The 13939-nt window shown below is 28.4% G+C and overlaps 1 protein-coding gene across 2 annotated transcripts; it reads left to right on the forward strand.

Moving 5' to 3' along the window:
- Positions 1 to 7947: 7947 nt before the first annotated feature.
- Positions 7948 to 10188, forward strand: LOC7494133 (NDR1/HIN1-like protein 6). 2 transcript variants are annotated; one of them, XM_024584787.2, is made up of 3 exons: positions 7948 to 8153; positions 8362 to 9110; positions 9821 to 10188. In XM_024584787.2, the coding sequence occupies exons 2-3, from the start codon at positions 8386 to 8388 to the stop codon at positions 9834 to 9836; spliced, it is 741 nt and encodes a 246-aa protein (XP_024440555.1). In that variant the 5' UTR covers positions 7948 to 8153; positions 8362 to 8385; the 3' UTR covers positions 9837 to 10188. The 2 variants fall into 2 exon arrangements, with proteins under 2 accessions (XP_024440555.1, XP_002320178.2); XM_002320142.4 differs by having other exon boundaries at positions 7950 to 8153; positions 8359 to 9110.
- The last annotated feature ends 3751 nt before the right edge of the window (positions 10189 to 13939 follow it).

Genomic DNA, 13939 nt, shown 5'->3' on the forward strand with positions numbered 1-13939 from the left:
AAACAAAAAATTGTAACCATGCTAAACAATGTTTACATATTCAGAATGCGCTATGGAGAGGAGTGGTTTTTTTTTTTTTTTATCCATTGACTTTTTTTTATCAATTGAGTTCTTTAATTTTAAAATTAATAGCCAATTACTTTGTATTTGTTGGCTAAAGACAAAATTAAAAGGAAGACCATCTTAGAAAATGCACCAAATAAGTGGTGTGTTTAAATTTAATTTGATTCTCTAATTTTTAAAATTATAACTTTTTTAATGTTTTTTTAAATTTAGTTTAGTACAAAACTTTATTTTTATTATTTTTTATGTCTCTGTTTTGTAAAGAAGAGAGAAAGTTTCAGCATATTCCAGTATGAAAAAAGAAAGTTGTTGTTTTTGAATATCCTAGCCACTGAATTGGTTGATCTTGGTATCCACAGGTACCATTTGATAAAAGTAGCTTGATAGTGGTTGTTTAAAATCTCATAATTATCTAAAAAGTACATTGAAGTAAAGGAAGAAAAATACAACTTGGTTTAGTTTTGTGTTTTTTAGGGTTTTTTAAGTTGATAAATTGATTTATAAATGTTCTAGATGGGTGTTTGTGAGGTTTTTCTATGTTAAAATGGGATATAAAATGAGTTTTTAAGGGTGGTAGCTAAAATCTGGATAATGTGTCATCTGATTTTTTTTTAACAATTATAAATTTCATTAATATAGTTATTTTCATTGTCATTTGTTTCGTTTTATCTTGTTTCAATTTATTTGTTTCTTCAATTTAGTTCCTCATCATTTAGTTTCATTTGATTTTTATAATAAATTTGATCCCTATTCTTTTGATTTTTTTAATCATTTTACTAATTAAATTATGTTAAATGATAAAAAAAAATGATAAAATCGAGAGACCGGTATATAACCTAACAAAAAAAATAAAAAAAATTACGAAGTATAATTTCAAAAATAATATAATATTAAAAAAAAACTAAACAAAAAAAACAAAATACTATTTGAACGAATAATATTTTATAAATGTAATTACAGTGATTTAGCTGTTATCAATTAGATAAAAAAAAAATCACATTAACAAATTAGATACTCGAAGTTTAAAGGATAAATAATAAATTTATTTAATAAAAAAATACAATAAAGGTATCTCGCAATTTTATTTTTTTTGTAAATTTCAATCATTTATAAACATTAATTTTTCAATAATTATATTTTTAGAATAATATATAACAATAGGTGGTATTATTGACAGAATAATTCGTGTTTTTATAGGAAACGGTTTGAGAAATGATCACGGAGAAAGGTGAGGGCTCTTCGTTTTTACTTTACTAGCAAGTTATTTCCTCGGACCCAATATCTGCCCTCCGTGTCTCATACGTGCTCCTGACAACCACTGATTTTCAGTACCGCCAACTTATGGTGGGCCTTGCATGGCCCAATCTTTCCTTTTCTTTTTTGCCCGGATTTGAAATCAAGTGAAAGTGAAACGACACAAATTATTAGTTAAGGAGGGCAAATCGTAGCCATTATAATTGGACAGAAAGTTTTGTTGGCACCGTCACGTTCCAAGATTGGCATTGTATTTGGACTTTTGCTGCCGTGTATATTTTTTTAAAATTTTATTATTTAATATTACATTAATAAAAAATAAAAAAAACACTTCTCAAACACCAACCTCACCAAATCATTGTTTTAAAACCTGGATAGTGAAGTGAGATAAACTGCGACCTGAAATTTAAATTAATCTAGGTTAAAAAAAAAAGCTCAACTAATTAAATAAAAATCTTGGGTTGATTCAGACTTAACTTGTGAAAATTTGATTATCAACTTTTTTTTTTTGTTAAAACAATATTATTTTAATTTAATTTTTTATATAAAAAAGTTTTTGATCGACTTAATCTATCTTCCTAACCCATAACTCAAGCTCTGTTTTAAAACCATGCATCAAATCGCCAAACAAAGTAGGCCTCCCTCAACACCAAACTTCTAGGGGCACCTCAACTGCAAGCAATATTTTGTGGTGGCACCGAGCCCTGATAAAATTAAATCTATGTTTAGGAACGTGGTTCAATTTATTTTCAAAAAATTTTGAAATTATTTTATTATATGAAAATATATTAAATTGATATTTTTAAGTTTTTTTTAATAATTTTAATGTGTTAATATAAAAAATAAAAAAAAATCTAAAAAATATTATTTTAATATAATATTTTCAATTAAAAACCATTTTAAATAGCAATATGTAATACACACTAAATCAAGGATGCAAGTCTAACTAATATTTCTTGCTTTTTGAATAACGTGGTTGGTGAACACGACATGAGATATATTTTTTATAATGTTTTTTTTTTAAAAAAAAATATTAAAATAATAAATTTTTAGAAAAAAAATATATTTTTAATATCAATACATTAAAATAATTTAAAAATATCAAAAAATATTAATTAAAAATTAAAAAAATCTATTTTAAAAAAAAAAAACATGATTGAATAGCAATTTCATACAATACTAGTATAGGCACCACGGCGGGGAGACTCGAATCCCACATGGACGAACATGCAATATTGAACTCGACAAAGCCTAAACGTAGAATGCCGATAATGCATTGCGTTGTCTTATCAAATTCTTTTTCATGCATGGATCCAAAGGAGACAGGAATTTTGTTTTTTTAGGGTTATAAAATGACAGTCTTGTATGTGTACTGTTCAGTCTGTTCCACCTTCTAGCAAATTTTCTGTCTCCTTGTGAAAAAAGGAGAAGGGAATTTTGCTTTTTTAGGATTATTAAATGACACTCTTGTAGATATACTATTCAATTTTGCCTCGCCTTGTATAAACAGGACGCTCTAGTTTAACGACAGCCCGTTACACTGTAAATTGAATAGAATTTTTTTCAAATATAATTAAATTATACAAAATTATTTGATATTATTATTAAATTTAATTTAAAAAATCAAACTTAAAACTTCTCAACTTAACTTTTTATCTAGATCAAGATTAAAATTAAACTATATAAATTTGTCATAAAATATCCTGGTTGACTTGGTTAGTTTAAATGCAATCCGATTAACCGGTAAAAAAGATTTAAAGAAAAAATTGAGAAAATAAAATAATAAAATTGACAAAAAAATCTCCTGACATAACTTATTGCCTAGCCCAAGTTAAAAATCAAATCATTTAAGAATTATTTCAATGTAACCTGGTAGTTTAACGACCGCCCCGTTACACTATAAATTGAATAGAATTTCTTTTAAACATAATTAAATTATAAAAAATTATTTGATATTGTTATTAAAATTAATTTAAAAAATCAATCTTAAAACTTCTCGATTCAACTTTTTATCTAGATCAATGTTAAAATTAAACTATATAAAAATTGTCATAAAATATCCTGGTTGACTTGGTCGGTTTAAATGCAGTCCAGTTGACTGGTAAAAAAAGTTTAAAGAAGAAATTGAGAAAATAAAATAATAAAATTGACAAAAAATCTCCTGATATAATTTCTTGCCTAGCCCAAGTTAAAAATCAAATCATTTGGGTGTTGCTTTAATGTAACCTAGTCAACTTGACTAGTTCAAAAACAATTTGAAAGACCAATAAAAAAATATGAGATAAAGTTGAGAAAAAATTGACAAAAAAAAAAAGCCTCATGACCTAGCTATTTACTTAACTCTAGTTTAAAATTAAATCGTGCAATAATTAACCTAACTTGATCCAATCAACTTGGTTGGTCTAAAGATAATCCAAACGACCGTTAAAAGAAATTTGATGATGAAATTGGGAAAAATAATTAAATTAAAAAAAATAAACACATGCTTGACTATTCACATGAATAACAAAACAGGTGCGTTGCATCCCAGTTCTTCTAGTATAGAGTATAATAGAATATTCTAGTTTTACATTAACGAGAGTTTTTTTTACGCTATAACTTGTTTTTTTAATTATTTTTTGTATGAAAAAAAATCAAATTAATAGGTTTTTAGAGTGTTTTTGATGGTTTTAATGTGTGAATATAGAAAATATAAATATAAATTCTGAAAAAATATTATTTTAATATATTTTTAATTAAAAAATATTTTTAAGCATTACCATACTAAACACTTAGTATCTACTTCTGTCAACCTTAATTGATAAATAAGTTCATCCCATGCTATCATTTAAATCATTTGAATTCTAGGAGAGGTTAATTTTTTTATTTTTTTTATGAATATGTGAGATTTGAATGACTGGATGTTCTGTTTAAAAGTTTTAGTTTTGAGTTTTCATAACTGAGAAAAGAATTTAATCTAAATTTATGAAAATTAACATGAAAATGTTTTCATTGTTTGAAAACGACGAGCTAACTAGCAATTAAATTAATATATAAATATGATTTGTTTAGATTTTCTTATATGGTAGCTTTTTTGTAATAGATCAAAGCACAAGGCCATGTCAGTGCCGATGGGAGTGAAATGATTTTTCAATTCATTTCTTGATAGCGGTTCCTTACGATCGGTAAACGTGAATTTGAATCTTGAATTATTGTAAAAATTCTAGATGCCTTGTGACATTAAATGGATCACCTACTCAATTAAAATAAGTGGGCAACTCAGCTCATTAAATGTTCATACGAGGAGCTACCCATTTTCTTTATTTTTTTAAAAAATCCTATCCTCTCTTTTTTTTAATGGATCCACTCTAACATTTTTATTTTCAATTTAATTCTTTATTATTTTATTAATTTTAAATATATTTTTATAATTTATTTTAATTTCTATAAAATTATCACAATCTTAAACAAATACTTCAATATTTAATTAATATTCAGTCATGTAATCACCTATTTCAATTAAATCCTTTTTATTATTTTTAATCTTATCCTTTAATATTTTATTTATTTTGAATTCATCTTTCTAATTAATTTTGGTTTATTATCTATAAAATTATTGTAGTTTTAAGCAAATATCCTGATATTTGATTGATGTTTAATTTTACAAGCGTATATTTCTTCTATCATATCAACAAGTAAAAATTAATTTAAAAAATTAATTTGTTAAATCCAATGGAGTTCATGATCCAGATTATGAATTTGGTGGGTTAAGTGACGAAACCCAAATCGATCAAATATATTGTTATCTTAGTAATAAAAAAAAATATCATCTTGATATTTTTAAATATCAAATTACTTTTTTTACCGATTATTTGGATTGCTTTTAGATCCATCAAATCTATAACATAAATATTTTTTCATGTTAAATATTTTTTTACTAGACCGTAACACAACGCAGTTCAGTAAACTATTATCGTGTAAATCAAAAAAGCTAAGCATGTAATCATCGCAAATTCTGGAATCGTAATATGATGGATTTATGCGCCTGGGACTGCTTCAACGTCGACTATGCCGATATTAAAATCGAAACAGGCTTTCTCGACTCACCTCTGTAACAACTATATCCTTTACATGGAAATTTATGCCTGACTAATTAGTACCAGCACACTCGCCTTATTAGACGCCTGACACTTTTTTTTTTTTTTTATATCACAGTCAGGGATTGTAGCAAAAAGAGATTAAAAAAAATAAATTAATTATGATTATAACTTGATTTGATTTGTTACCTTGTCTTTCTTTGTATTCTCTACGTAAACCGTAGCAAATCCCACAACAATCAATTGATACAATTCTCTTATTTTAATTTTCTACACGGTATTAGAGTGAATTGGTCATAAATATTAGATTTCTTTTTCCGCGGCAATCGATCCCTGACCTGGACCATACCTATTTTCTCTTATCTTTTTTATCAACTATATATTTTATTTATTTATTGTTTTACTACTCAATAATTCCCTCCTTTTCAACATTTGAGAGATTATTGCTTGTGGTTTTTCATTACTATTGTGCCTTTTCAATATATATATATATATTATAGAATACTGATATCCATACAATAATAGTATTGATCGAATTATAGTGAATGGAATATATATACATAAAAAAAAAGCACCAACAAATTAAATCCGACGGTGCTATAGGCTAGCTGAAGCACATCCTAATTAATGTCCCAGTATAATGTTGCAGCATATCCAGTATTCTTTTACAAATAAGAGAAAAGCCACATGGACAACCTGCTTGGAAATTAAATGGAAAGAATTAGACAACCAAATGAAACTAATTAGATTTTTGTTTTTTTATTAAATCAGCAACCAAAATGAATAATAAAAATCATTAGAATTAAAAGTAAATATTAGAAAGAGTAAAAGTTTAGAAAAAACTTGGGATTGTAGCACAAAATAATGCTATTTTTAGAGAGAAAACACTTTCTCTGTACCAGGATAGTTTTAAATATATTACTATTCTTTTAAAATAATTTATTTGCAACAAAAACTCCCTGAATATTTTAATCATCTTTTTTTGCTTACATGAGTTAATAAAATATAAAAAAAAGTGTATTCAAACTTGAGATGAATATATAAAAAGAAATATATTTAAATATGTATAGAAATATAAAAGAGACTAAGTAAAATAGGGAGAGTTTTTTTTTTAAAAAGGATTTTATATAGTGAGAATTACACTTTTTATCGTAAACACATCTACCCCCCCTCTCTCTTTCACACACACTGACACACACACACACACACACACGTGTGTGTGTGTGAGAGAGAGAGAGTTAACAAAGATCTATATCCGTTGTTACCATATGTATTTAAAATAATTAAATATTAATTATATCAACACTAACAATTTAAATATTATATAGCATCGTTAAATTTTTAAATTAACTATTAAACAAATATCATCAATTATAATTATAAATCAAGATTCTAATACAATCACCCTCCAGACAAAATTTTCATGATGGATATAAGTAATTTGGCTCGTTTAATCTTAAGAGAAACTCGCCTGCTAAATAAAAAGCTAAAAATTAAAAAAAATTATTTAACTCTTTTATGCTTGTTTTATATGTTATGTTAAAAAAATGCTAAAATATTTTTTCTCTTCCATAAATATTTTTTCTATATATCTCTTAAAAAATCTAAAATCAACAAGATAGGCCAACAAAAAAATAAACCAATTTAATATAGTCATGTAGAAAAAAAACATCAAACTCATTAAAAAAATAAAACACTTATTTTTCTCACTCTAATACAATTAGCTTTAAAAATAGTTTTTTTTATTAGAATATACATAATTAAAAAGTTATATTTATATTATTTAAAATATTAATTTATTAATTTAGCTCTTAAAGTAACATATTTCGTAGGAGATGCTCCAAGCAAGCTAAAATGAAAACCACCAACAACAGTTTTAGATGCGTGACTAGGTTGATCTAGCCTTAGACTTTTTGACTAGTCCTGGTTAGCATGGTGTGAAGATCTAATATTGATGGTAGATTTAACAAAATTAATTTCAATAGCTCATTTAAAACAATCTAAAATTCAGATGCAGTTTTGTTTTTTTTTTTTAAATGAATATTTTTTATTGTTTTGTCCTTTAATATTTTATTAATTAATGTATTTTTTATATATTTTAAGATTAATTAAAGATATGTTTTATATGTTATTTATCAAAATTCATTTGATTTTTGCTTTCTTATCAAGCAAGATTATATAAATGTTTTTATAATATTAATAGGCATTGTATTGAGCATGTCATCATGATTATTATTATTTTTAAATTAATTTATTTACCATGGTTTTTTTATCATATCATATAATTCAATAAAACAAATTGAGTGAACTAAGTTGAATCAGAATCACAAACTTTTCTTGCTTCTAAAAAATACATTCACAGTAACTGAGCATTTTTTTATATTAATCTTTTTTTTCCCACGCAGAGTCCGGCCACCAGTTTAGTAAAAACTACAAAATGTCAAAAACCTTCCCGCCATGTCAGCACGTGCAACGCCGCGCGTGTATCTTGCATGCTGAATTCCTGCCATCGATACCACAAAGCTTCAACAAGAGACAACATCCCCATCCCACTCTCTCCCTCTCTCTCGCTTTCCATATTTAAGAGTGACTCTGTCCTCGTGATCCAATGTTCAAAATTCGACTTTCCTTCTCTAATTAATGATCTCAGAAAAAATTCATTTTCTCAGATCCCACTGCAGATCTCTCCATGCCCCAGATTTTGAAATCTCAACAAGAAATTAACTTGATCAACATTACTTCTGCCATTTCTCTATCAAGGTAATTTTGCCTCTTTGCATGTCTACAATTCATCTTCAATTCTTAGCACATTTTCACTCTGATGAATCTTGTTTAGAAACTGGGACTGCTTCAGTTTCACGATGTATTGCTTAATCTATTTGGACTTTGAATTTAAGTCCTAGCTAGTCTTTCTTGCTGTGGGTAAATCGTTCTTTCGATTAATGGTCAATTTCTTGACAAACAGAAGAATCAAGATTCAACATTATAATTAATGGCAGACAAACCAATGAAGCCAGTTCTCCCAAGACCACCAGGTTACAGAGACCCCAATCACCCGGTAAAATCTGCCCGGAGACCGCTACCTACAAAGACATTAGTGCCTCATTCATTCCAGCCAAGGAAAAGACGGTCCAGGCATTGGTGTCGTCTATGCTTATGCTGCTTAATCCTTCTCCTTATCATTGTCATTCTTCTTCTGATAATCTCAGGTGGTCTATTTTACATCTGGTTCGAACCTAAACTCCCCGTTTTCCACCTCCAGTCTTTTAAATTCCCCACTTTTAGCGTCACCAAGAAATCAGATGGCACGTACCTTAAGGCCAAGATGGTTGCAAGAATTGAAGTTAGGAATCCTAATGAAAAAATTATATATCATTTCGGAGAGTCTAAGGTGGAAACTACAACGGGAGACGAAGAAGTTAATTTGGGATCGACGAGCTTGCCTAAGTTCACACAGGAAAAAGGGAATGCGACGAGTTTGAAAACCGTGACTAATGTGAACAATGAGCTGATTGAGGATCGAATTGGATCCAAGATTCTTCATCAGTTCACGAGCAAGAAATTGAAGGTGAAGATGAATGTGAAAACAAGAGTTGGAATTGGTGTTGCGGGGATGAAGACAGGGTTGCTGGGGGCGGAAGTTTTGTGCGGAGGTGTAACGTTGAAGGAGACTGAAAGTGGTGAGATGCCAAGATGCGTCATGAAAATACTTCAATGGTAACACTTCTAGTTCATTCTGATTTATTATTTTTTTAAAAAAAATTCGTTTGGTGAGTATTAATAGGATGGCCCTGTATTTGTTCTTTGTTTTTTAGACCGCATAAACCCAATTTGTTTGAGATTGTTTATTACTAGATAATTGCTAACGTCGAACTTGAAGCATAAAATTCTCATAGAATCTGGGAAATGATGATGGCCACCTTTGTGTGATGACACTTTGGAGCACGTTGCATCAAGAAAGCTCCAAATGTCAGGTCTTAAAGTTAGATGTTCTTCATCTTCCTGTCTTCTTGTTAGGGCAGGATGTAGTCATGTTGGTTTTTCTCAAGGCATTTCATGGAGCGCTCTTTTTTTTCTGTTTCCTTTTTTTCCCTTGAAATGATAAGGCAATGGCTTTACGTTGTCACCACACTTGCTGGACATCCATCTGCTGCAAAAACTGCAAGGTTATGTTTATATTTCATGGTAAAGGATTAAACCCCTTGCCCATATACACAGGTTAAGTTAGGATCAGGAATCTTTTCACTTACTGAATACCATTAATCATATCAATATGTATCAATTGCCTAATTTCTCATTTGGAAGTAGACATTTCAAAAATGCGCCTACAGCGACAGTTGTCCTCACCACAGCATTTTTGCTCTCTGAAGTTACTATTCTGGTTAATGAATTGACATTGCTGATTAAGATTGTTGCTTTGGGTGCAGGATCATCATCCGCTGACAGTTTATTGTGTGTGAAGGATTGATGGTATAAATTAAAAAGACTGGTAGCATCAAGTTGACGAGGCAATTCATGATTCTAGACAAACACATGTACCTATATCGGATTCTGCAGCATGCTAGTTTTATGCTCTTTAATGCTTACAATACACATATTCTTTACTTGGAAGAGGAAGATCAAAGAGCATCATTCAACAGTCAAAGTGGGTCCTCGTCTAGACTTTGATTCCTTCTATGATGTAATAGGATACATAAAAATACGTAAATGGGGTGGAATTTAAATTATTTGTTTTGTTTTTTGGTGGCTGGACCCGCTCAGTTTTCTATTTATATCTTGTTCACTGTTTTTTTTCTCTCTTTCTGCTGAAGAATCTGAATTCCTGGTTGAGCTGACAGGTTGCCATACTTAAAGTTGGAATTTTTTTTTTGAAGGAAAAAAGAAAAAAAGAAAAACAAATAAACATAATTGAAACAAGGCGTACCGTGTGAACTTTTTATTTTTATTTTTTTCGAAGTTAGGTTAGGAGTTAAAAAATAATGTGGATGGACAGCTTATGCCTCGCTAAGTCAGGACATATAGCATGAGAGAGAGATGAAACCCGTTATTCTGCAAATATTAATGATTCGGTAATTAATAGATAATATTCGTATAACGTTTTAGAAAAAAAATAAAGGATACCTTGATAAATTATTATTTTTATTAATTAATATACAGATTAAAATTTATCAAATAATTAATATCTCAGTTAATTAATTATAAATTTTCATAGTTCTCAAAATATTAATTTATAGAGATTTAATTGCACAAATATTGTTTGCATCTTAAATTACCTGGTAGGGAATTAACATTATGGTACCTCTTAAGTGGATTTGAATGTTAACATTCTAGTCATTTTGGTCCTCAAACTCTTCAGTGTTTTCATCACAGCTCTCCTCTCATCTTTAACTCTTAAAAGCATGAGATTACTTGCTTATTTTAAAAACAGGATATGTTGTCCTAATTAACAATTAATTTTATTTTTATATGAAAAAAACTATCCTTCATTAATCTTCAAATAATTACAAAGCAAATACTAACAATCATTTGATGGCAGCTTTGTTTTTTTTTAAAAAAAAATTATTTGGCAAACTATATATATATATATTTTTTTATTTTTTTATTAGCTTGGATGTTTTGATTAAATGGTTGAAAAATGTTATTTTTTACATGTTTTATTGAATTTTACATATCATTTTTTTCACATCTACCTTACGCCCTTATTTGCTATTGGTTTTCAACCCCACTCTTAATATTAGCTAACCAAACACTCAGTATTTATTTTTAAATTCAACAATTGTAACCAAATATTCATCAATTTTTATTAATACAACTTTATTTTTTAACATTTTTGCCTATAGCAACGACCGATTAACTTACAAGCACAAGGGCTAAACAACGTTTAAATATTTTTTATGCTTTATTCATAAGTTAATATTACAAAGATAATAAAAAAATTAATAAAAGCTAATTAAATATCACTTTTAAAAGGAATGGTATAACACCTCTTATATTTGATCCAAAGTAAGACAGTACTATACTGCGACGTTTCAAGAGCCAATCAATTGCCAAACACTAGCTTTGGTGATGTTATTTTATTTTCAGGATGGCAAACTCAGTGGCCTCATTTAAAAACTCCTTCTAAAGAATTTTACATACTCAATGGCCTCATTTACAGCCATGTTTCCTCCCAACTTGGGTATTTTTGGTGCATTGTAATTTTGCTAACTCTTGAATTTTTTAAATTAATCTTTTTATAATTTTATAGATATCAAAAATAAATTTAAAATAAAAAATTATTTTAAAAAATAATATCCACCGGCCCTCCAAACACCCCTCCGTTAACACAGAGGCTACTTTCCATTTTAAAAGAACGGTTCTCGTCCACAATCCTTCTTGATGTGGGATCATGAGTAGCATATATTAAAAAATCTAAGGGCAGATGATCGTGGGCTGACGAATTTATGGGCTGGGCATTTTTCTTGAGTAACTTGGCTGGGTTTAAGTCGGGCCTTGTTATGCCCGGCAGTGAAATCGTGGCCTTACAAATGGAGCAATATTAGAAGGCACAAGATCCTTTCCTTCTTTAAACGAATACTTGTGTTCCTCCGTGCCTTTTAGATTCAATGGATTTTTCTTTTCTTTATATTCTCTTGTTCTTGAAATAAAATCATGACTTGGTAATGAAATACGAAATTGATGATCGTTTTATTCATGGAACAGAAATTATAAATTCAATCAAAGAAACGTGAATATTTGAGTGAGAAATTCATGATTTTTTCACCCCAATACCACCTGCGGCAGACTTTTCTTCCCTTCTTATTTTGACATAGAAAAAAAAGTAATTGAAATTACGATTTGTAAGTAATTATAACACTGCTGAATAATAAATATAAGATCTAGCATCAAACTCGGAGAAATTTTTACCTGGCTTCAACCAAAAAATCATCAAAATATTTGTTTTACTTGTTTATTTATAACATAGAGTTTTTTTTTATACACTCGCATTAACCATGGGACCTGTGATTTACTATTCTATCCACCCGTGCCTTGCACGAGACAACAACACTTATAGCCTAAGTTTACTATTTCATAGCATCATTCGTTGACCCAACATATTAAATCATAAATGTGATTTATTTATTTATTTATGTATGCCTAGCATGGTGATTGCTTTAGTTGAGGAGAATTCAGGGGAGTGGGTGCAATCTTTTATATATATATATATATGTGATCTAAGAGATTTTTTTTATTTAATTTATATGCTAATCAAAATTAAATTAAGTCTTTATATAATTTTAAGCACACATCTTTTAATTAAACTAGTTTGGAATATTTTAAATAATAGATTTTTTCAAATAAAACTCAAAATCGAAATTAAAAAAAAAATAAAAAATGAACTGCTTTGAGTTGATCATGATTTTTTCCCCCTCCAATAAAGAGACTATCAGTGTTTTCAAATCATTAATATCTGCAGGATGAGTATATTAATTATAAATATTCCAACGATAAAAAAATGGTAATGCATCCTTTTGTTTTTATTTATTTTTATCCTTGAAATTTCAAATTGAACAGCTTTAAAAAGCATGCGACACAGATACAGACGAGAGAATTAAGTAAAGGTCACGTGAATGAAATGAAGTTCAAACGGTGACAGAAACAAGGAAGAAGATGTTTCCTTATCGACCTAACTATTTCATTGAATGCCTTGATGTTTCTTGATCCCCAAGCCATAAACTGCAATTAATTTGTTTATTTTAAATCTATTAATTTTAATTAACCTCCTTCTTTATGTCGCTACCTTACCCCGATTTACGTACTCTTTCACGTATAAATATTTGTTTATTTTAAATTTATTAATAATATCTGTAATTAATTTGTTTAATTAAGCTCAAACTTAAAAAAGAAAAATACCAACAGGTATGGGCTCGCACACACGGCAAAAGTACTTTGGAATTGTAAAATAAAAAAAGGTGGATGCTTGTTGACTTTTTATTTATCCCCAAACTGTAGTCAATGCAAGTGGAGCTTGACATAATATTCAATGGACAGACATCCACTGAGGATCCTCTCAAAAATAAATAAAATAAAATAAATTGATACAGCAGCCATGATAGCAGGTGAATGAATTCAATAATCAATTACGAAAATCGCTACAATTAAATATTTGATGCTTCATTGGCAAGCAAAATTGTCTTGGAGAATTAAAACTGCTTGACCTTGATTAACTCGACAGTCATAAATATCCCATCTGACATGTCTGTGACCCAGCACTTGATCTCACCAACGTTTGCAACAGATCTGGTCTCTCTCAACTCTCAACCCACGTGACTTAAATTCAAAGCCAGAATTCTAACGGTTTCTTTTTTTTTAAAAAAATTACCTTACTAATTAAAAATTTCTGTAAAATAACATCATTTTTACCTTGTTATGCTTGAAAAACATGATATTTAGTAATATTATTATTTTTAAATATAATAAAATAATTATTACACTTTAAAAAATAATATTTAATAAAATAAAGATGTGAGCAATTAATTATTATATTTTAAAAATATAATATTTAA

Source organism: Populus trichocarpa, chromosome 14, assembly GCF_000002775.5.
Source record: "Populus trichocarpa isolate Nisqually-1 chromosome 14, P.trichocarpa_v4.1, whole genome shotgun sequence".
NCBI classification, from domain to species: domain Eukaryota; kingdom Viridiplantae; phylum Streptophyta; class Magnoliopsida; order Malpighiales; family Salicaceae; genus Populus; species Populus trichocarpa.